This window comes from Aspergillus aculeatus (assembly GCF_001890905.1).
Source record: "Aspergillus aculeatus ATCC 16872 unplaced genomic scaffold ASPACscaffold_1, whole genome shotgun sequence".
NCBI classification, from domain to species: domain Eukaryota; kingdom Fungi; phylum Ascomycota; class Eurotiomycetes; order Eurotiales; family Aspergillaceae; genus Aspergillus; species Aspergillus aculeatus.
The window spans coordinates 405,647-428,687 of NW_017962976.1; the positions used below are offsets into that span (position 1 = coordinate 405,647).

The following is a 23,041-nucleotide window of genomic DNA, read 5'->3' on the forward strand; positions in this document are numbered from 1 at the left end:
CCGCCACGCTAGTCCCGGTCCGGACATCGGCTCGCCCACTGCACTCATTCGAAGTATACCTTGGTATCATCTCCGTGCCTCAAATCACCAGGCAAGAACACTAACTAAAGTGGTGGTGGCCTCTAAGTCCACATCTCCTTTGTCCTTATGTTCATAGAGCTATTACTCCACAAGTGTTTTAAACCATAACTCTGACTAGACTAGACTATGCATCCTTGCAACGCCTCAATGCTGCTCTATAAACAAACACCCCTATGCAAGCTCTATCTATACCATCACAGCTCGAAGCATCGGCGACAATCGTCCTCAGACGGGGTATCGAGCGTGTTTCACGCTAATCATTGCCCACCGATTCAACAACAACGCCGACAACGCTTCAACGAGACGGTGACCTTGGGGGAGACCCTGGAATGGCACTGACAGCTCTCACTTTCTCCTCTTTGGGGACAATGTGGTGGTCATCCGCCAATTCAGATCCGTCCACAGAGTCTTGCGATATATAACTGGCGCCAAGGTCCTCCTCTTCATCAATCTCCTCCTCATCCAGTGCCTCGCTGCCATCGTCGCTGATCTCGCCGTCGTACTCCTCATCTTCCTCAAGTTCTTCGTCCTCGTCCAGCTCCTCCTCTTCTTCCTCATCCTCATCCTCTTCGTCCTCCTCTTCGGCTTCCTCCGGTTCCTCGTCTTCGGCTTCACTATCTGTACATGAGAACGCCTCGAGGTCTGGCGGGGGTTCACGCCAATACGTGAAATCGGTGTACTCCTCGCCACCAGCCTGAACCAGCAAACTGACAGGCGGGAAGAAGTGGTCAAGCAGCTCTCCCATCGAAACGTAACTGCTCTTGTATTTGTTCAAACTGAGAAGGTCCAACGACACCTCCGTATTTGAGTTAATTGTGAAAATCCGTGTAGAAGGGATATTTACCGAGCGGTAGCTTAGCGCGTCCGTCAGGCGATTGCCGAACCCGGCGTAGAATGGGTTCTCCTTGCCATTGAACAAATTCAGGATGTCTCGCAAGCACGCCATCTTGAAGACTTCGGGCTTCCGAAGGTAGATCTCCCGTCGAAGTGCTGCCATGGTCCTGTCCGGACTCATGATAACTGGACCCTTGGGGAGTCGGTAGCCATCCTGGCACACTCCATATAAATAGGCTCGCGTAGTGTCGGCCTGGCCGACGGATCGACTAGTAAGGTACATGATGTTGTAGCCGTTATTCACGATGTCTGTGTACAACTTGGCGACTCCAGCATGTGTCCAGTCTCGTCCGATCATGTTCAGCACGTGACCCAAAGCATCAGACCTATGACGTTTAGTGGGAGAAAGGCCGATGGCACGAGGTTTATACTCACTTAGTAATGGTCCCGTCAATGTCCGAAATCACAATCGGCGTGTTGCCATTCCACAGATACATGTTTGCGGTGCAGGTTGCTCGGTTCACACTGAACGACATGTTGTTGGGCCCAGGTTTTAGTTTCAAAGCCTTGAGCTGGTCGCTGGTCAATCGTAAAGTCTTTGCGTAGTTACGTGTGGGTTCCAAGGCAAGGGAATCTTGACTAGGCGACTGTGGCGGCGTAGGAAAGCCAGGTTGCACGTCTGATTGCGTCCGATAGTGACGGGCCGTCACTGCCTTGTCATGGATGGACGGATCGCTATCGCTATGGTATCCCGGGTCAGAGATGGCATTTTCACTCATGGCCGACCCCGGTCGCATTGTGTTGAACGTAGCCCGACGATCGGCAGCCTCTTTGGCCTCCTCGCTGCTATAGATCCATAGATTACCGTGCTCATCTGCCCCGATAAGGGCTCCGATGTCGTAATTGCCCTCCAATTCTTCGGCAAGAATCTTCCGAGCAATGACCTCCGCCCGCAGCGCATCTTCCTCGCTGCTCTTGTAGCCCGTCATATCCAGCATCAAGTCTCCAGTCTCCGTTACGCGAGATGGGATGTTCGACCCGGACAGCTTCTTCGACAGCGATTCGGCTCGAGACATCACTTCCTCGAGCGACAACGGCGGAGGGCTGCGGGATCGTCCATCCGGAGTGGTTTCATCGCCTAAGACATGCACAGCATACGGCTGGTTCGTCACCCCAATACTGTTGGATCGGTTCTTCGTCAGAAGCACGCTATCGGTGGCCATCCGGTCAATCTTGGCAGGCCCCTCGCTGAAGGAGCCGTGGCGGGACCGGCCCATGGTTGAATCGTTATCCGGTGATCGCGAAAGAGGTGTAATGGTACCTGTGAGGCCATCAGTCGTTGTTCAAGTACAAGTCCCTCCTCAACGTACCCAGGTCGCTGGATGCCCGCATCCCCCTGGACAATATTGGGAGTTCGGCCGATGACTTCCCATCGGCTCGGTTTTCAGTGGGCGACGGAGATCGATCGAGGTCTAAATACTCCGGTTCTGACAAGGAAGAGGAAATGTTCTCTTCGCTGCGCATCTTAGGACTGCTGGTAGGCGAAACTAAGGGTGACGTCTGCAGCGAGGCGGGAATCTCGGCAGTTGTTTCGAACACGAAAAAAGCCTCTCCGCCCTCACCCAGCTTCATCGCATAGTCCTGTTTAGCGCCATTCACGGAGAATTCCACCTAACAACATCTTAGCCATGATAGCTGGACAGTGGATGCGGGCCGGCGGTACCTTTTTCTCGTACGGGCGGAGGAGAGAGAACTTGCCGAATCGAACATGGAATGGAGAACAAGCCAACGTTCCTGCGGCAATTTGCGATTAATAATTTATGCGATGCACCGAAGAGCAGGACAAACAAACCATCCTCTTGCTCGATCACAATGACATCGATTGCCCCGCTGAGGGTGGCTGGGTTGATGGAGTTCCAGGTCTTCGAGACGGAACCGCTGATGCTGCGGACGTATTGCATCCTGCAGGCTCAACAGGGGGGTTGTCCCTGGAGAAGTTTGAGTATATCCGAGAGAAAGCGATTGAGAAGAGAGATCTTTTTCAGAATCTCACCACCCAGGTGGGAGTAGGAGAGGGGTTGGAGGAGGAGGTGGTGGTCAGAGGCCGGGGGTGCAGGAATTGCCGCCTACTCGTACATACGTACGTCCCATGTGACAATGCCCGATAGACATGCCCCGAGGCGGGAGACAATACGTAGTAAGGAAGTAATGATAACGAGAGACGATAGTCACTCGCGCGACACTCGACTAAAACAATGAGAACAAGAACAACCAAGCGAGTGATACCTGTATAACCAGGTAGACAAGCAAAGAACGTATGAGGTTTTTCTTTTTAGAAAAGTTAAAGTTGAGAGTAAAAGGAAAAGAAGTAGAAGAACCGTCCGTCAGTTTTGCGCAGGCAATTGTTGGGAGAGGCTCAACCGCCCAACCGGTCGGCGTCATGTGCTTTTCAGCCCTTTCCTTGCCAGCAGCCAGCAAACTCAAGATCCAACATTCCTCGGCTTGGAACGGGCGCTAGTCCCGCTTTGGACGCCTAGACCAGTCGCACAAGATCTGCACGCTGACTCAGCTAAATCTGAAGCCGCCAGCAGCAGCCTTAAGGGTACAGAGGGTGCAGTCATGTGACCGAGACTCCCCACTGGGTCGGCAGCCTCCGCGGAGCATCGGATTAATTCCCCGAAGTCTCTCTCTCTCTCTCGCTGTCTTTGCTTCAATCCTGCCCGGCATCGCAGGACCTCTATTCGACCTTCCATCCTCCACGGCCCCCTCGCACTCCCAAACGTGCACGAGGTCGCTGCCACCCTCACTTCCTGTCTCCTCCTCCATGGGTCGTGGACGCTGGGATGTATGAGCCATTGCATCTCTCCTTCGACGCCTATCCCAGCGTGGTTCCCCGAGTCAGGGTTCGAGGCGTTATGGCTCTCTTCCTAGCTGTCACAATTCTCTGGGCCCTGGTCTGGTGAGTAGCCCGTCAGAGAGTTTCGCAGATGGTATCTCGGTTGGACTAATCTTGTCTCAAGGCTGCTCTACCGTGCGTGGCAGGTCTGTCAGACGCCCAACGAAGTTCTTGTTGAAAAGCTGGGACTCGACATTCCGCCACCCCCGGAAGTTACACTAGAGGAGATTGCAGCGCGTGAGATTCGGATAGCCTGGAAACAACCGGAGTTCCACAACTCGATCCACAAGCATATCATTCAGCTAAATGGTGCCAAAGGTAGTTCTCGTCTAGAGATCATCGTCCCTTCTTTCTCTGGTGCGGCTAACATCTTTTAAGTGGGCGAATCGAAACGAGCGGAGACTGCTGTCGAAATTCTAAACTTAGTCCCTGGAAGTATTTACCATATTTGTGTGCTCTCAGTCAGCGCCGCCAATTTTCAGACACCCAGCGCAATCATTCATGTGCGCACGAAATCTCTACCTCTCTCCCAGTCGCAGCAGAATGCGCCGGTCGGAAACCCTACCATCCGGGCCTCGATTCCCCGATCGACTGCAGGCCTGGCCGCTCCCGCGGCGCCTGTGATGGCGCGTGAGCATAGCGGAGGACAACTTCAGGCGAAGCGATCCACGGCCGGGCGGAAGCCATCCCCTGCAGCTAGCACGACCGACATCGCTCACTCCAGTGCCGAAGATTTGCACAAAAGTACCGCCAATGACGATCATGATGAAACACTGGAGCAGCTTGCCGATCGATTGAAATCCCTGCAGCAGGAAAATGAAACCGTGGAAAAGCAGACCGCCGACGAAGAAGAGGAGCACATCGCTTTATTGAAGGAACTGGAGAAGCAGCGTGATGAGCTGAAGAAGCGAGTGAAGGAGAAGGATGAAGCCAGCGGCGACTTAAAGAAACACGTCTACAAGTTGGAAAGCGTCAACCGCACTGTGCAAAGTGAAAAAGCTAAGCGTGAAAGACTCCTGCAGCAGAAAGAGTCCGAGCGAAAGAAACGAAAGGCCGACATCATTCGGTGGCAGGAGCAGGTTGAAAGCATGGCCCGTGAAGCTGCTGAGTCAAGAGAGGAGAAGGCTCGAGTCGAAGAGGAAGCGAAACAGCGTGCAGATGAGATTCGAGAGAAGATCAGTAAGGAGCAGTCGGAGATGAAGGTCATCGATGACGAGATCCAGGACAAGGGCGGCCGTGTCAAGAAACTTGAGGATGAAAGGAAGACTCACCAGGAGGCCGACAGTGAGGACGGAAAGGAGTTGGACAGAATTGACAATGAACGAGCACGGCAATGGGATGTCAAACTGAGCAACCTTCATGCTCGCTATGCCACTCTAGTCAGCCTTCATGCACAGGTTAGTTTGCTCGAAGCCACCATTTTGCTACCACGCACACTGACCGTCTCTCAAGGCGCAGCAACAGTATCAAGAGGCCCAGGAACGCTTGAAATGGCTCACAACCCAGCGAGGCGGCAGCACAGGACCCTTTACTCTCCCAGCTCTCGATTTGGATCTCTCGAATACCGCAACCATCCGTCCCCGTCGGCATCGCAGTTCGCTTACCAGCAATGTCTCTTCGCCCATGAACTATACGTCCCTAGAGCCAACATTCTCCAGCAGCCTTGGCTATAACCCTCCCGTTACCAGCTCACCTACTTTTGGACCAACCTCCGCTTTTTTCAACATCACGAACGGAATGACTCTACCGAGTTTGACTAGTCAATCTGACTCCCTGCATGGCTATCCAGCAGATCAGATATCTCTCGGTGCCCCTCAAATGAGCCCTCGCGCAGACGCCTTACTACCTTCGGATCTTCTTGGCGACGAGGAGTCGCCTGAGCTTCCTCGTCCGGTCATTCGATCTCGTTTTCCCAACCTTGAGCAACCGGGCACCCAGCTCGAATTTCCCCACGGCCCGCCGTCGCCAGATTCACCCAACAACAGTCGTCCAGCAAGCCTCTTCGCCAGCCCTCATGAGAGCCAACCTCATTCTATCGACGTCGAGCCTCAACCCACGAATCTAGGGGAAGCAGGCGAAGCGCCAAAGAGTGCCTCGCGGCGACTGTCTGGCCTCTTTGGCTTCCATCGTCCTCGCGGTAAAACTCTTGCCGATGAACCGCCTTTGCTGGGCAGTCTGAAACCAGGACAGAGTCAGTCATTCCCCCGTAATGTGGATGAAATGGATCCCATTGGTGCTAGACGTCGTCGGCTGAGCTATACAGGCAATTGGGCCAATCCAATGTCATTGTTCCCTCGAAGCAATACAGCCGGTGCCACAACTGACAGCTCGTCGGATCACCATCCATCTCGTCGCACTGCGTTTTCGAGCATCTTCTCTCCCAGTAGATTTGGCTTTGGCAGTGGTAGCAGCTTGCTCAAGTCCGGCGAGAATGCGGATCTCAGCACGGGATACAACCAATTCAGCCCCCGGCATGATCCCATCGATCCCGCTACAATTCTCGGGAAAGTGCGACGAGAATCATTATCTCCGAGGCCGTCTTCGACCTTCTCGTTTGACAATCACCTTCCCCATCCTTCGACAGATAATAGGCACTTTGGCTGGCCGTCAGCTGAGAAGCCTGGCCACCGTAGCCCCTTGGGATTTGATTGGGCATCCCCTTCAACCTGGTCAAGGGTTCAATCCCGCCGACCATCAATTCAGTACGGATCTTCTGGTCACCTGCCTTTAAGTCTGACCGGTGAGCCCGATTTTCTCCAGGACTCGGCTTTCGAGCGACAAGGACGCCCCTTGCAGGCTCCTATTGGCACCCGACCATCGTCTTCACATCGACCGGTTACTCCAAAGCTGAATCCTGCAGCGCCTTCGTTCAAGGCCATCTTTTCTTCCGGGAAGAAATCCGATAAGAGTAAGGAGAAAGACAAGGGCAAGGACCGGGAGTTAGAGGCACCGTTTGATTTCCCTATGGACGAGGGCTCTCCCTCGGAGTCGCGGGCTTCCCGGGATTCACGTTCTCTGTCTGCCCTCACCGGCGATTCGTATGAATCACTGGAGCGAATGCTTTCTGGGGGTTCGTTGGACAATGCCAGCTCGAAGGAGTCATTTATCCGCAAGATCACCCGTAAAGGGAGCTCGAGTAAATTCAGTTCATGGAAGGATCGGTCTGGTCTTTTTTCCAAGCGGGGTGACACCGCGCAGGGAGATATCGATGAGGATGCCCACGGTGAAGGGCTACTTGCCAAGAGCATTGACAGCACTGTCTCGAGCGCACCCTCTGCGGATAGATCAACGCGCAGCAGCTTGGGTTTCTTCAGTCGGATGTCGAGGAAGTCAGCTGCCAGCGAGACGAGCGAGCGTCCTAGCGAACAGGCTAGCGAGGCAGACGAAGATTCCGAGGAGGAGGATCATCATCATTCTTGATCATACTGCAACCACATACTGCGTCGTGCAGCATTCATTCTCTCACTTTTCCTATCCATAGATCAAGAATCAGTCAGTCACTTGTCATTTACTTTTTTTGACCTTTCCTAGCGCTGTAAGCTTCAAGGTTGGTGGTCATCATTTTTCAGTCTTTTCAGTCTTTCCTAGGCATATTTGGATTGCACATAATAATTTACCTAAATGCATTCATTTATTGATTATATCAAGACAATATTCCTGATACAAAGACAGCGATAGATAAACGAGCTCAGTATGTGTAAAGCCACTTCAACACTTTTTCCAGAGTGTCATTCGATATGTGTAGTGTGCTGTTGTATTCAAGGTTGCCGTTGCGCGGATAAAAAAGAGGAACCGCAAGCCTCCCCCACCACGCAAATCTTCATCCCACCTTCAATTCCACCCTCGGCGGCTACATCCTCATCATACATAGCCTTTCCCCATGAATATCTTATACCTGCTTCCGTAGCCGTAGCATACTCTCTCCTAGCGTCAATATGGCAAATTCCAAGTACCATTCCCCCCAAATCTCACCCTGACATCTCTTCCGCGCTAAAGCCTTTCACAGATACGAGTATGTCAAGTCATTCGAACAACCCGATGTGTTGCTTCCCAACACATGGATTGTCGTTCGAATTGACGGTCGAGGATTCCATAAGTCCGTTTACTCTTTTATATGTCTCTAAGCTCATTACCTCCGTGGTAATGTGCAACGACCACCCCCGGTCCAGTCTCTGACCCCATTCCAGACTCTCCGATCGCTACGGCTTCGTCAAGCCCAACGACCGTCGGGCTCTAGATCTTATGAATGCCGCCGCCGTGGAGGTCATGAAGGAGCTTCCCGATCTATGTCTCGCCTACGGTGTCAGCGACGAGTATAGGTACATTGCACCTCTACCTGCCGCCGAAGCATGGCATTGTACTAACCCTCTTCTTCTAGTTTCGCATTCCACCCCAGCTGCCAATTGTTCGAGCGGCGAAGCGCGTGAGTTCCATCATTCCATTCGTCTTCTGGGAGCAGTAGTAAGGCTCATCATCTATTGTTGGATGACTAGCAAACTGGTCACGACCATCGTGTCGACCTTCACAGCATACTATATCTATCTTTGGGGTACATATTTTCCCAATACGCCGCTGCAGCCTGCAGCTCTTCCTTCTTTCGATGGGCGGGCGGTCATGTATCCTAGCTCGAGGATCTTGAGAGATTACATGAGCTGGAGACAGGTGGATTGTGAGTGCAACCCCTCATGTTTTGTCTGGCGGAGTATTAATGAGTGAGTCAGGTCATATCAACAACCTGTATAATACGACTTTCTGGACCATGGTCCTGCAGGGTGGTATGAGCAATACGGATGCGGAGCAGGAGCTGAAGGTAAGCCCGATCTCTCGTGGGATAGTTGATGGCGAGGTTGATGCTTATGGGCATGGTAGGGCACTGTCTCGTCGGATAAGAACGAGATTTTGTTCAAGCGATTTGGGATCAACTACAACAATGAGGATGAGATCTATAAGAAGGGCAGTGTGATTTATCGCCAGGTACGTTTCGGTTTCTGTTGTGAATCAAAGTCTTCGGCTAAGTGTCCGCGCAGTATCAACTCGAGGACGCACAGCCCAAGTCAGGGACAAGCAATGCAGAGGAAGAGGAGGATATTCCAAGCGCTCCGGCTTCGCGATCTCAGCAGGATAAGATCCGCAAGTTGCGTCGGAAGGCGCAGGTGGTCGTCGACCATGTGGATATCATCAAGGATGAATTCTGGCAGCGTCGGCCATGGATCCTATCGGGCAGGCCGGGGAAATTACCTACGGAGGCGCAATAGGCTGGGTCATGTTTGATAGAGTCAGAAACAATGCGTTGATTGATGTATGTCAAAGCCAAAAATTTTACGAATCCAAGAACCAAGCAACAAGCCATGGGTATCTGTAAGAAGTCTAATCTAAGTATATATCCCACCTTCCGGGGGGGTGTCATTCCGCCGCTTGGGACTTTTTCGACTTTTTCGGTGCCTCCTCTGTCGGCGCCTCCTCTCGCGTCTTCCTCTTCTTGCTCTCTTTTGGTGTCTTCTTCTCCTTGTTCTTCTCGTCCTTGCGGTCCTTCTTCTCCTCCTTGGTCTTCTTCACTTTCACACCAGCCTCCGCCTCATCCGTCTGCTCCTGTTCCTGCTCCGTCATCGGCGGCGTAGGGTAATCCTCATACTGGGGCCGCGGCGCATCCTCCTCGCCCTCCTTCCGCCGCTTCAACAGCTTAGCGGCCGCCTTCTTCTCGCGTCTGAGTTTCCGATCCGCTCTGCGCGCCTCCCTCTCCTCCTTTCGCTTCTTCTTCTCCTCCCGCTTCACGCGTCTCTTTTCCTTGCGCTTCTTCCGCTCCTCTTTCCGGACCTTTCTCTCCTCTTTCGTCTCTTTCTTCTTCTCCTTGCGTTTCTTCCCATTTTTGTCGTCGTCATCCTCATCATCATCCCCTTCCCTCTTCCTCTCCCCGTTGGCCCCCTCCCCATCATCCTTGTGTTTATCCCCAAGAGTCCCCGCAACGACCTCCCCGCGCACGAAGAAGCGGTACAGCTCGCTCGTCAGCGCGTTGGGCGTGCGCGCGTCCGCGGGGGTCCGCCGCTCCTCGCCGACCCCCTTCAAGGCATCCTCGAACCCACGCAGCCACCACTGGTTCGTGGGGTCCTTGGTGGTCTTGTTGCCCACGCCCGAGTTACCCTTCCGGCGGGCGACAAGGATGGGCCGCGTCAGGCCCAGGCCCGAGGTGGCGCCCGGGCGGGCGTTGGGGTTCAGCGGGTTGCCGGGGCCGGACCAGCCCAGTTTGAGGAGGATGGCTTGTGCGTCCATTTCTTGTGGTGTGCTGTGGTGGAGAGGTAGTGGTGGTAATCAAGCGGGCATCTCTTGCGTCCTTGGGTGATTCGGGGCGTGGGGGTTGGGATGGTTTGGTTGTAATCGAATCACTCAGTAAAGTGAAAACTCGGCTGGCTGTTGATTATGGTGCGCGGGGTTCTGAGATAGAAAAGAAGAGAGAGATGAAAAGGAACCCAACGAAGATGCAGAGACGGAGGGAGAGAAAAATTATTTGAATTCCGCGCGGATAAGACCGAATGATAAGGCTAGCGATTTTGGCAATTTGTACTACCAATATTGTAGCAGGGCGGGTACTTTCAACAAGCGAGTCGCGTGGTCTAATGGTTATGATTTCTCGTTCACATCGCAAGAAGTGCTAGCTGACTTAGCGCCGAGAAGGTTCCCGGTTCGATCCCGGGCGCGACTATCTTTTTTTCTTTTCTTTTTTGGGGGCTTGGTTCGTTTCCTGTGCTGGTAGAGAGAGAGGTAAACTCGATTTATGGGTGTTTATTATTGTGTTATTTATCTTTTGTAAAGCATGGACGTGATTATGACGGCGATGAGTCCATCCCTTGAAGTTTGTATGGTCGTCATGATCCGGTAGTTGGGTAAGGTGATATATATACTTCCCCCGGTGCGGATGTACTGTACGCTACCCTCATGTGCCACAGTCGTGTTTGACCACCGACTCGCCTTTGGTTGTATACATGCTCAGGTCTCGCGATAGCATTCTATACCCGTATAAAATGTATCGGCAATTTGAAGTCTCAGGGGTGAGGTTATGGAACGTGTTCTTAATTCTCTTGGTGGTTGGAACTAACGTATCAACATGGGAAGCAACTTGGCAACGCGTTGCATCACGTGGCCGGATTACTCAGCTGCGCTGACAAAATGGTATCTAGCTACCACTGGAGCTATTTGCGGGGATTGCTCTCATTAACTACACTTCGAAAACACATTCTGGATTCTTTTTGTGTAGGACCGTCGTTACATATGTGATGTGGATTTGTATGGAGGTAACTTGATGCGTCGCTGATTTATGCAGAGCACTCTACCTCGCTAATCGTCTGGATGTCAACTCACCGGAATTGGTTAACTATATTGCCGCCCTGAAGCAGTGGGTTGGAGCCATCCTCCCGTGTGCACCCTCAGGCTTACAGTGGCAGACCTGCATGGCAGCGACCCGATAGTGCGGTCCAAGCCATGCAAAGAAGGCGTCACTAGCCCTCAATGTAGAAGCTGCGCACCCACCGACCCTAGTCCAAGCCTGATGCTCATTGTGCTGGCCGTGGAGGAACAAATATCTCAACCACCGTTCCACACACAGCTGACTATTCGAGCCATGCTCCCTTGAGTCTCGAAGATCCTACGTAGCACATGATCCTCGGCCGCCTCACAGATATACCATAATAGACAGGGTCGACCATTGCTCAGAGATTTAGCCCAAGCATGGCATCTAATGGTACCTCAACAATGGTCCGTCGGCTTCTAGAAAGCAAACCTCCACCGACACACCGTAGCTATATGTAGGTAGCCAGATCCAGTAATCCCACCAGCCCCACACTGCTAGGATAGAATTTCAACATGGCCGCACAGTGACACAGTCACATCACTATAACGAGCTTTGCTATACCCACGTCTCCCACAGTCACATAGAAGCCTCACCAATGAGTACATGTACATGTGTCACCGATATAAAACCACCACCGTGCACGAGAGCTACGAGCGAGTCATAAGCTCCTCCCCGAAGGTCGGAAGCCCCCATTCTCCTGATTCAGACTCCATCCCTAGAGTCCGACATTATTCATCGAGCATGCATGGGGTTCTACCGACTACAGCAGCTAGAGGTGAACTAGCACACGATCCGAGAATGGATATGCAGACGATGAATGCCCGCATGACACGGCTAGTCCCAGTAATCAGTATATCACAGTGTGTGATCATTAGAAGGCCCTGTTATAGGCCTAGGGCATAGCATGTGCATAATACTGAAGCGTCCCAGCAAGCATCAACAGGATTGGTCATGGTTCTTCTCGACTCAGGCCTGAGATCAGACCTCCTATCCCTCGCTCCGACGGCAGTGGGTTTAGTGGAGCCTCCATTTCTGACAACCCACAAATCAGCAGGAAGGGATTCGGTCGAGTTGGTTGGTCCTGAGTCGATGTCTCTCAAAACGACTAGTTTAATGCTAAGGGATGAATGTGTGATTATGTGTGCGTGAGGGGGTTTTGTGTGAATTGAACTGGAGGAGGCAGATGCCAGGCAGTTTTGCACAGTCGCAGCAATATAAGACCCCAAGAGACCCCAAGGATTTGCCGAGACTTTCTGTGCAATTTGCTCTCGGAACGAGGGGCTTGGAACAACAGCATTCATTGTCGTCAGTCTGGATGTTTGCCTTTCAGACACAGTGATCCACCCGCCGCTTGTCACCATAAATGATTCGGTGTGGGAGCATTAGTCAAGTCACGCGCTAAGTCATCCGGAGCGAGTGGTCGCTTGTCCTTCTCCCAATGCGACTAAATCCATGAGCGAGTGAGTGAGCGAGCGAGAGAGAGAGAGAGAGAGAGAGAGTGTGTGTGTGTGTGTGTGTGTGAGTTTTTTCAGAATGCAGCACGAGCATCTCGTACATGCTTTGCTGTGAGGGCATGAGGTTCATGGGAACCAGAGTTGAGTTAGTGGCCGTTCCGGTTGCTCGCTGAGTCAAGTGGTGATTATCACCGAGTAAAAGCGAGCAATGGGCCAGTCTAAGGAGAAAAGATCCACGCTGTTGGTGTTGAGCTTGGTGGGGGAAAGGGGAACGTGGAAAAGGAAAAAAAAAGGGCCTGGCCCCCAATCCCATTGTGGCTGGTGGTTCCTAGACCGATCACCATCTGTCCTGAGCGGGCATTAACTGCAACTGGAACGGCAAGAAATCTAGGGAAAACCGATCCATTGAACTTCGCTCAACCGAGAACCTATTCAAGATGATGATACCATCATGAGATCAACAACGAGCGAAAGAGAGACGGACAGAAAGGCAGAGAGGCAGAAAGAACAAAAGACAGAGGCGCCGCTCCCCACAACCTCGCATGAATCGTGGCAGGTTTGATAGGAGGAAAACGTGGTCGATTGGGATGCGGCTTGTAAGGCGCCCAGACCTCGGGGGCGCTCGTTGGACCCTGGAATAGGATCGATAACAATAAAGCAAACTGGAGGCGGTTTTGGACAGGGTAAAACGGCGCTTACCAATGACCTCTGATATGGTACCAAACTCTGAAGGCATGTATGCATGCCGCATGAGTGGCTGCAAGGCTGCTTCGAGTTTGTAAAAGGCGAGCCTCGGAAGAGACTGTTTTACTCCGCATGTACAAGTAACTTAAAAGTAACTTAAATAAATTAGGATGATTTACTCCAGGCTCAGCGCTCCATGTAGTTGCCTCGCTTGAATCCTGTACTGTTCCCAAGAAGGCAGGCAGTACCAAGCTCAGCTCCAGCTGAACAGAGAGCCCAGCCCAGATCACTCAATCTGACTCCGACTCCATGACTTTCCGTCAAGAGCAAGACAAACCAACTTCCATGCTTGCTTGGTTGGTTGACCGAGAACACCCAACAAATCACAAGTGCACGGGTGATTTCTCCGGAATTGACTTGTGCAGTGTGACTCGAGTGGAGACGGATTCATTAATGGTTTTCTACTATTGACCCATTCGCGAGGAAAGTGCAAGAGAAGAAACAAAACCCTGAGGGCGTCCAAGAAGACGATACCATATCGATTCGAGTGCTCCAATACTTTTTTTATCAGAACCCGTGGATGGATGTGTGCTTACGCGGCGCGTTGTCAGTGGTATTTTATCAAATTACCCAGTCTAACATATCGCTGAGCTCAAGGATTGACCACGGTAGCCAGCCACTCTTCGCGCCAGGATCGCACTGCAGCAAGCAAGAATTGCCACACACTCCTTCTTCCACCAGGAATGCATGATAGCAAGTCGATCTTATGGCTATCCTCTGCAGGAATCCAGAGTCTCAGCGCCAGCAGATAGTTTCTTTGGATGACCATTCATCAACCCGAGGGATAAAGGGTGGTTACGTCCTTGCGAAGAAATGGCAAAATCTCATGTCAGAAGCTTGACGAGGGGGCACGAAAGGCTAGATGACCCAAGACATGCGTGGTCGAACAAAATTTCTTGGGTGATATTAGTGGGGGCGGGGAACAGGACGAACGTACAGTATTGAACCGTTTAGACTTATAGTGACTCCAGTCCGTCCAGCGCATCGCAGCAGCATGCGGCAAACCACCCACCATGGACCCGAGAGTCTGGGAAGCGGTGTAACGATCAACACGGGATAGTCGAGCTTCTAAGCCTTAATTACATCGAGGTCACAAGGCAACTCCCCTCCGTCAATCGGACGCTGACCGGGGGGCCCGGCGCCAAGCGGGCGGATAACGATGGGCTCCCGGCTGTCGACCACGGAGGACAAGAGCAAGAACCTGCATATCTTGCATATGTAAACTGTACGCACTGCCTCCATGCATCGAGCTTAAGCAGCTGCGGCAAGCCAGAGGATGAGAGTGGCTTCCCGGCCTGTGCTCCCTGTTTCGCATACTTTGGATTCGTGTGTGTTACTACCCCGGACTGCAGGTCAGGCACCTCCATGGAAGTTTCATGGACCTGTGGTAGGCATAATAAGCTTCCAGGGTTAACTTATCTTGTTATCAGCTCCCAGGCGCCCACCCACCTGTCCCCTCATCACCCCTCCCTGAAAGACTGGATGTAACCTTAACTAACCCTGTCCGTGAATAAACGACACTAGACACGTCGGGGGAGACTAGAATGACGAGATGCTGAAAGTAAAACTCTAAATCCACACGGGACTTTTGGCCATGGGGCCAGTCAGGATCCTTCCATCCTGATCGTCATCGTCATTCCTTCGATATATCAGCACCACCGTGCTGGATCGGACTGACGAACATGAGCCAATTCTCCAGCAGAGCCCCTTCCCGAGCATGTTGTAAGTTGCCACTTGAAACGTGAACCCGAGCAGATCCTCGCTAAGAATGGGGAAGAGATCGACCCTGGTCTCCAGCTCGGAAGCGGATGCACGCAATGCCGTATGCGCGTATGCGCGTATGCGCGTATGGACTAGACCGATTCTCAATTCTGGCTGACAACCGTAGAAAATCTCAATCCTGTACGGAATAGACTAGTCTAGTCAGTGAGTTAGTGGGTACGTAGTTGGCGTCTTTTTTGGCTCGGGCGCTACAATACGGGCGAAAGCTGGCAGAGGGAGAGAGAGAAGCCCACGACCGACCGGAGCTGCGAGTCGAATCCTTCACCCAGCGACTTGGTAGACTAGATACCGCGATTTGTCTGACGCCGCTGGCTGGGCCTGCCTGAGAATGCTGGCACCCCACCGCCAATCGGCCGGAGATATTTTTGCGTGTAGTGTCAGTGGCCCAGTCGTCCGTAGTGTGGTCCAGTTGCCCGAAGTGGCTCACAGGGAAACTTTCCTTCATTCAACTAAGTGTGGGAGACGGTCCGCATCCCGCCCGAAAGTCACTTTGCCTAAAGTTCTTTGAGGGAAAAGACCCATCCACGGTACAATCGATGGATTCTATTTCTCGATCCATCTCTCTGAGAGTCTGAATCCATCCATCTATCTGCCCATGCTTCCCTTCGGCCCTGGGTAACCTTTTCTCATCATTTAATTTTATTTCTTCTTTCTTTTCTTTTCTTTTTTTTTGTTGTTGTTTTTGTGTTTCTTTATTTTCTATTTTCTAGTCTCTTCCTTTCTCTTTCAATGTTCTCTTTCCGGCTCTCTCTCTTTTGATTTTCTTCCCCTTTTCTCTGTTTCCCACCCCATTTCATCCCCCAATGTTATACTTTTATGGCGGCCGTTGGGAACGTTTTTCCAAAACCATGGTACACCTTCAATAATCCCTTGTTAGTTCACTGGTGATACCAGGAATGACGGGGGGCTGAATTCTCCGCCAAGTATGCTCACATGGTAGCTAGATAGATCGAGCTTGGCCGTTACATGTTACCACTCACACCACTTGGCCCGAAACCGCCCTGTCACCAACACCCGGCACGAAATGCTTTGTGGAATGTTTGTCCTTGGCTGTTGATGTAGGGCGCGGACAATATGGTTCGCGTAGGTTTGGAAGTATGTGTATCTTATAGTCGCCAAGATAGATTTCTCTTTTTCTTGTACAGATGCTCCAAGGGGGGAAAGGAAAAAGAAAAGAAAAAAAAGAGAAGAAAGAGAAACAAAAAACCACAAAAGAATACAATCAAATTACCAAAGGGAGGGGCATGGATAAAAATGGTAAAAGAAGCAGGCGCTAAAAGATCCGCCTAATAACAGTGGGTTCAGCGTCTATGCTGGAAAGGGAAACAGAATGACCAGCATGTGGTGTGGCAGGGCCTTGGAAAGTATGTTAGTTGGTGCGTTGAGTCGGTATGGCCAATACATATGCGAGCATGGTACACTGCCAGGACCGTGTGCATTCCATCAAGATGATTGCTTCCGTGCATCTAGGACAAATTAAGATCGAGCCGGGCCCGACTACTCGGTAGTGTTCCTACTCTTATGAGCATGATGAAGATGAAGGTGGTGGTGGTAATGATGATGGTGATAATGATGGTGATCATAAGGTGTAGCCTAAGGCTGACTGTCTTCGGCTCACCCACAGCTGAGCCTCCAAAGTGTAAGTATATATAACAAAGTGGTTTCTAAGGTATCCATGATCTATCTAGTCCATCTCGTTTACTACAAAACAAAAAAAACAAAAAAAAAAAGAACTCTCCGGGTCCCATAAAGACTAGAGCAGCCCCTGTACCATGGTTGATAGAGGGGCCTTACTCTGGGGAACAACCAATGAATTCTGGAAGCTCCTCCTTTAGTCATGGCCGGCCCCGACACATCCTCACCCCATTATCCATCATGGATCGTTCTTCTCGGTTCGGAGTCGATTCTGGTTAGTGACTGACTGAGTGCTAGATATCGACGTACTATGAAAGCACTCTACATACATACATACATACATACATACATACATACATACATACACAACTAACCATAAGTTACTGTTACTAAGTACTCCATACCTTACATACCAGCATCATAGTACAGCTACTTTGTTATAGTACTCTTCGTCTTACTTGCTGTGTGGATTGATACATATCTATCTAAGCCTCTCTCCTGCAACGGCTATCCAGCAGAATAAAACAAACGAATAATTCATCGTATGTCGCCCTAATATCTGAAATCATTCTAGCGATTCTCAGGCTTTTCACTGCAACCGCGCGCACTCCCTCCCTCCCCCCGCCTTCGCGCCCGTGGGCCCAACGGGAATGACAAGACAGCGGCTGTAACAACCTTAAAGCCAGGGTTGTTGCTTGCTTCGGCCTTTTCCCTTTCATCCTCATCTCCATCGTCAACTCTTTTCCTGTTCTGATCTGAGCTGATCGGATCTGTTGTGTTGTGTTGTGTTGCGTTTTGTTTCCTTTTCCTTTGCCGTTTCCACACTCCTCTCTTTGCTCTTTACTACTTCTTGACCCCTGTTCTTCCGTCTCTTGAATATTCTTGAGCTTCTCCTCCTTTCCCTTTCCCTCCCCCCAGCTCGTTACAATTGATCTCGCTCGGGACAGTTTGGTCCTTTAGATCCCACAGATAGTGGCTTCGGACGGACAGAGATTAGTGACGGTCCTCGAAATTCATACCATACCAAAGGGCCCCGTGACCGCCATTCTCATTCTCATTCTCATTGTTCTTCGATTGCCCATCGTCCTCCTCGCCCTCGTCCTCGTCCTCTTCAGGTTGTGGTGTTCCTCGACGGATCTTCACCCAAACTACGCGGGGACTCCATCAGAGACATCATTTTCCTCTTTGGTCTCGTTCTGTCGGTCCAGATCAAATAGAATCGATTGCAAATCGATTGATCTCCGCATGTGCGTGCGTGCCTGCTGTGGGACTGGATGTTGGAGATTCTGCTAGCCTTCTGTCATTTTCCCTAGTCAAATTTTCCTTTACATTTCCTGCCTTGCACAATTTCCTCACCCTTTCCAATCTTTTGTTATTCATTTCGGTCAACGAACGGCCTACCGCCCGCTCTGCCCCTCTTTGGTGGATCTGTATACTCTGAGATCAATTTTTACCTGCTTTGATCTTCCTTATGACTACTCTATGTACACTCTGACCGTCGAACTATATTTTCTACTTCCAGTCCACATACATCTGGTGGGTTAACATCAGCTGTTCTTGGCCGTTGCTGCCCCTAACCAGGATTCTCTGCGTGCAACTCACTCGTACGCCGTCTGCACCAATTGAGAGAAGCCGCCTTCTGACGATCTTCTTTCTCCTGGCCTCTACAGCCTATTCGGTCTACCTGAATAGTCGGGAACGAACAGGCTGTATACCATTCGACCACTATGGCATCGCCTACTCGCAACTATTATACTTCTCCAGCAACGGACCCCGCTGAGATAGCTCGCTCCAGGCAAAATTCAGATGTGATGGAGATTTACGGCATCACAGACCGCGAAAATCTAGAGCATAGTGCCGCCGATAGTGATGCCGCCAACCGCAATGGCTCTCCGAGCATGAGTAGTACTTTCAGCAAGTAACGCTCCCCATTCCTTCTTCCAATCTGATTGAAAATCTGCCACAATTAAGTGACTAATCTCCGAGCACGGTCATTCCGTGGCCCTCTGTGTCTAGGCTCTCACAATATTACCCCCCTTATGAAGAAAATGGCAGGATGTATCATGGTTTCCGGAAAGGAGTCTACATGTTACCATGCGATGAGCAGGAGCAGGACCGCCTCGACATCTTCCACAAGTTGTTCACGGAAGCGCGAAAGTCGGACGGTCTGATTTACGCCCCGCACCCTCCGAATGGACGGTTTTTAGACCTGGGCTGCGGAACGGGTATCTGGGCCATTGATGTGGCACATAAGTATCCAAAGGCCCATGTGGTTGGAGTTGACCTTGCGCAAATACAGCCCGACAATCACCCTGAAAACTGTCATTTCTTTGCACCATTCGATTTTGAGGGTCCCTGGGCCATGGGTGAGGATTCGTGGGACCTAATTCATCTGCAAATGGGCTGTGGCAGCGTTGTGGGCTGGTCAAACCTCTATCAGAAGATCTTTGCCCACCTTGCACCGGGCGCTTGGTTCGAGCAGGTGGAGATCGATTTTGAACCACGCTGCAACAACCGTCCTTTGGAGAAATTGGCTATGTGGCACTGGTATCAATACCTGAAGCAAGCAACACAGGATACAATGCGACCAATCGCACACAATTCTCATGAGACGATCAAGCAACTCGAGGAAGCCGGTTTTACGCAAATCAACCATCAAATAGTGGGCCTACCGCTAAACCCTTGGATCCCTGATAAGCACGAGAGCAAGGTCGCCCGGTGGTACAACCTGGCTATCTCGGAGAGTATTGAGTCTCTCAGTCTGGCACCGTTCAGCCGTGTCTTTCAATGGCCGGTGGACAAGATCAGGCGCATCTCCGAGGAGGTGAAATCCGAAGCCTTTAACCCAGACATCCATGCTTGGAACCTCTTACATATCTATCAAGCGCGAAAGCCCCTCCCCAATTGACATTGCCGTGTTGATGGCCAATGCAGGACTGGCTCAAATACGTACGCCGATCTTGAATCTTGCGTGCGGTTCTCGACATGGACGGCGGTGTATGACACCGCCCACGGCATCTCTGTTCTCTTCTCCTTTGCGGGGTATTGTAGTAGAGTCATGTATTGACCCGTCCTTTCCCAGCATCTCCCGGCTTGTGTGGGCATGCATCTCTACAGCGCAATTGGGGTGGTCGACTTGACAGCACCAGACTGTCTCTCAGCATCGCAATGAAGTTCGTGAGAGGCTCATCAATACAGTATTTCAATTGCGCCCCGTGTTGGTTCCTGTTCAATTGCCAACGGAACGGAATGCATCCCTAGGATCAATGCACAATGCAAGGGAGATCTATCCTACCTGCATTTCCGGCTCGCAGAGGCGGTGCAACACATCAAATCCTTTAGCAGCATACCTGCCGAGAGTCTTTCCGTGACATCATTCAATAGATGCCGCTGCAGCCCGGAATCTGAGACAAGGAAAGGCCAAAGGCCTGATTGAATGTCTCGCATCCATTATGGATGCTAGTGTGATCCGAGTTCTATTGGTCATGCCCGTGGCCGATTCGAGGGTCCGAGCGTCTGTAGAATATTCACGGAATAGTTTACCGACACCCACTGGTCCAAGCATTGAAGGCAATACTTCGATTTTGATTACGGGAGCCCCTTGACAAAGCTAGGAGCCGCGACCATGCAGAGCACTTTCTGAATCATGCTCTTGACAATTAAGGAAAATAGGCATCCAAGGGAACGATAAACCATTTCTCTGTGAGGAGCTTATCAAGTCTTCTGTCTTTCAACCCAGAAACTCCCCTCAATCAACTCCGTAAGTATACCGAGTGCCAGATCCTTGCTTTTTCGCCAAACGCCCAGCGATCTCCAAAGAAAAGCCTAGCTGACATGCTATGATATAGTAAAGCACAAACAAAAGTGACCCACGAATCCATGGGATGGTATGCGACACAAGGGAAGAGGAGCGCAAGGTGGGATGGTCAGCGCCGCCGGCCTTTTTGACCCCGTGCTGTACCATTTTTACCGCTTGCAGTGCTTTCCTTTTCTCCCTCACTGTTCGCGTTCATCCATTCTCGACCTGCACCCGGACTGCGTCGCCTCATGGTGCCTGGGCCGACAGCTACGATCTCTTCTTCGCTTTCGCTATCGGAGATGTCGAGCAGGACAGGCATCCGAAACGATGTGATTTCCTCCTCGTCAGTGCCGGTTTTAATAAGCTCAATGGTGAGCACATCGGGAACTTCGTCTTCCTGATCGAGACGACGTTGGTGGATTTCTTCTGCTGGGTGAATGTCGAACTCGTCTTCGCGTTCGACGTATTCCACATTCTCTTCGACCTCACCAAAATCAGGCGCCAGCGCTGACCATTTCTGGGGAGTCACTATTGACCAGGTATATATGCAACCGGATTCCAGACCACAAGCTACAACCATCGGGCGACCAGGATGCCACTCCACCACTCCCAGCTCCTCCCGGGGACCCTCCAGGATCTTGACCAAAGACCCGTGACTCCGTTCCCATACGTAGATGTCGGGGTTCATGAATGTGGATGCCGTCACAAATTCACCGGTCGAGGAAAAAGTGACGTGGTTCCAGCTCAATCGATTGACTACATCCTGGAACTTGTGTTCCACCTGGAGCTTGATGTTGCTGGGCTCTAAATCAATACCGAGCTGCGAGAGGTCCGGCATGAGAATCGTGCGTATGACGCGATCGGAGCTGTTCACCAACAGGTCCCTGCCATTGCTTGCTAGACGAAGTAGAATCACCACTCCATTGCACAGACGAGTAGAATGGATAGTGGTGCACGTCTGGGTCTCTATGATGTTGATCCAGCCCTTCGAGGTGCCTGCTATTATATGGTTTCCTAGGGCGGTGAAGATGGTCACACAGGTCGAGTGCTTCGCATCTTGTGCAGCTTGTTTAGCAGCAGCCGCGGCGTCGAGCTCCTCGCCTTTAGCGGGAGGTGGACGGAAAGGCGCAGAAGGGAGAATGCGCTTGACAGGTTTGGAGGAGGAGACATCGACAAGAACGGGCTGATCCTCGAACAGAGAGGCGACAAAGAGCAAACTGCATGAACAGGGGTATTAGTCAACAATGCGATAAAGATTGACCGAGGAGACTCGTACTGGTTATAAGGATGAAGTTCGGCGATATATACAGGCGCCTCGAAGCGAACGGTGCGAACTCGGGAACCATCTTTCAGATCCCACAAGATACATTTCCAGTCCTGAGAGGAGCTTAAAAGATATCTGCCGTCTCTCGACCAACTAAATACCCCCAATCAAATTAGTTCATTTTGTCCAAACCGCGCAGACGAGAAAAGTTCCGTACCTCAGCGATTGGATCTGTCTGGTATGACCGCGTAGCTTGCGTGCTACCCCATTGGTTTCCACGTCAAAAATCACCACCGTACCGTCCACCTAAGGCCGAAGATTACTATAATGGTTCGAAAGAAACACGCGACTTGCGGTATGTTTGTGATGAAGACCAACCCGACCGGACGCCAAATAATCTCCCTTGCGGTTAAATCGCAGACACGTAGCATGGCCGCTTCCTGTAAAAGTCAGCGCTAGAATCGAGAAGTAATACCCAGGGCGAAATATACTAAGTTTTTCCGATAATGTGTCTGGATAGTCCTGGGCGAGGACAAAGGGATCAATCAGAGACAAATTCATAGCGTACGTAGTGTTTAACGACCGAGGCACGGCTCAGAGACCAATGATGGTATCTAGAGCGTCATGCAAGGGAAATATGAGAAGCGATCCCAGCCTGCAGAGAAAGGCCGGGAGAAGATTGCGAAAGGGACCATGCAGGGTTGCCAGTAGCAAGTTGCTAATTGTTATTCACCAAGCAAGCGGGGAGGAGAGGGGAGAGGAAGGGGAGCGACCGAGATCTTTTATATTCGTATTTCAAGTGGAAGAGGCAGCAAAACAGCAGAAAGATAGAAAGCGGGTGGCGGGCGGTGAGAAAGGGTCCTTTGAAGTGAGGGTGGATGACCCCACTTTTCTTTCACAGTAAGTAAGCTGGTTGGCTACCACCTTACTTCCTGGGTTTAGTGTGAATGAGTTATAAAGCCGGGTGAGTTAGCGCGACGAGGTGCGGCTCAGAAAACTCGTTGCCCCATTGCCGACTAACCTGACGTCCATCCATCTCCCTTCCATCACCTCGACACGCCCTCCCTCCATCATATCCCACCCCACGACCATCGCGTTTTGCATCGCGATATCACTTATACGGCACTGAGATATCGCCAAGCACGATCGCGTCTCTCTCCTCCTCGCCCTTTTTCGAGCCTTCGCAAAGTCGGTGGATCTAGGTCGCAGG

The 23,041-nt window shown here is 51.4% G+C and overlaps 6 protein-coding genes and 1 non-coding gene across 7 annotated transcripts; 4 read left to right on the plus strand and 3 right to left on the minus strand.

The window, feature by feature from the left end:
• Positions 1 to 14: 14 nt before the first annotated feature.
• Positions 15 to 3,323, minus strand: ASPACDRAFT_108940 (putative lipin Smp2). The gene is made up of 5 exons (XM_020195339.1): positions 2,768 to 3,323; positions 2,639 to 2,709; positions 2,286 to 2,586; positions 1,351 to 2,236; positions 15 to 1,301 (listed from the first exon to the last, which is right to left on the minus strand). The coding sequence occupies exons 1-5, from the start codon at positions 2,874 to 2,876 to the stop codon at positions 377 to 379; spliced, it is 2,292 nt and encodes a 763-aa protein (XP_020060761.1). The 5' UTR covers positions 2,877 to 3,323; the 3' UTR covers positions 15 to 376.
• Positions 3,324 to 3,668: 345 nt separating this feature from the next.
• On the plus strand, positions 3,669 to 7,425 carry ASPACDRAFT_74044 (Fibronectin type III domain protein). The gene is made up of 4 exons (XM_020204108.1): positions 3,669 to 3,874; positions 3,936 to 4,129; positions 4,190 to 5,208; positions 5,264 to 7,425. The coding sequence occupies exons 1-4, from the start codon at positions 3,831 to 3,833 to the stop codon at positions 7,229 to 7,231; spliced, it is 3,225 nt and encodes a 1,074-aa protein (XP_020060762.1). The 5' UTR covers positions 3,669 to 3,830; the 3' UTR covers positions 7,232 to 7,425.
• A 256-nt stretch (positions 7,426 to 7,681) lies between these two features.
• Positions 7,682 to 9,147, plus strand: ASPACDRAFT_74045 (tRNA guanylyltransferase). Its single transcript, XM_020204109.1, has 8 exons — positions 7,682 to 7,760; positions 7,818 to 7,907; positions 7,999 to 8,130; positions 8,190 to 8,234; positions 8,305 to 8,480; positions 8,533 to 8,621; positions 8,681 to 8,785; positions 8,839 to 9,147. The coding sequence occupies exons 1-8, from the start codon at positions 7,747 to 7,749 to the stop codon at positions 9,064 to 9,066; spliced, it is 879 nt and encodes a 292-aa protein (XP_020060763.1). The 5' UTR covers positions 7,682 to 7,746; the 3' UTR covers positions 9,067 to 9,147.
• Positions 9,148 to 9,213: 66 nt separating this feature from the next.
• ASPACDRAFT_74046 (uncharacterized protein) lies at positions 9,214 to 10,127 on the minus strand (the record flags this gene model as incomplete). The annotated part of the gene is made up of 1 exon (XM_020204110.1): positions 9,214 to 10,127. Exon 1 carries the CDS (start codon positions 10,076 to 10,078, stop codon positions 9,215 to 9,217), a length of 864 nt encoding a protein of 287 aa, XP_020060764.1. The 5' UTR covers positions 10,079 to 10,127.
• A 281-nt stretch (positions 10,128 to 10,408) lies between these two features.
• Positions 10,409 to 10,508, plus strand: ASPACDRAFT_t2. Its single transcript has one exon. It is a non-coding gene; the product is annotated as a tRNA-Val (tRNA).
• A 7,987-nt stretch (positions 10,509 to 18,495) lies between these two features.
• On the plus strand, positions 18,496 to 19,676 carry ASPACDRAFT_37985 (class I SAM-dependent methyltransferase; the record flags this gene model as incomplete). Its single annotated transcript, XM_020200373.1, has 2 exons — positions 18,496 to 18,686; positions 18,785 to 19,676. 2 exons carry the CDS (start codon positions 18,496 to 18,498, stop codon positions 19,674 to 19,676), a joined length of 1,083 nt encoding a protein of 360 aa, XP_020060765.1.
• Positions 19,677 to 20,694: 1,018 nt separating this feature from the next.
• On the minus strand, positions 20,695 to 22,611 carry ASPACDRAFT_1877753 (Set1-mediated histone H3-K4 methylation subunit Swd1; the record flags this gene model as incomplete). Its single annotated transcript, XM_020198115.1, has 5 exons — positions 22,323 to 22,611; positions 22,210 to 22,271; positions 22,049 to 22,137; positions 21,844 to 21,984; positions 20,695 to 21,784 (listed from the first exon to the last, which is right to left on the minus strand). The coding sequence occupies exons 1-5, from the start codon at positions 22,390 to 22,392 to the stop codon at positions 20,695 to 20,697; spliced, it is 1,452 nt and encodes a 483-aa protein (XP_020060766.1). The 5' UTR covers positions 22,393 to 22,611.
• Positions 22,612 to 23,041: the final 430 nt, after the last annotated feature.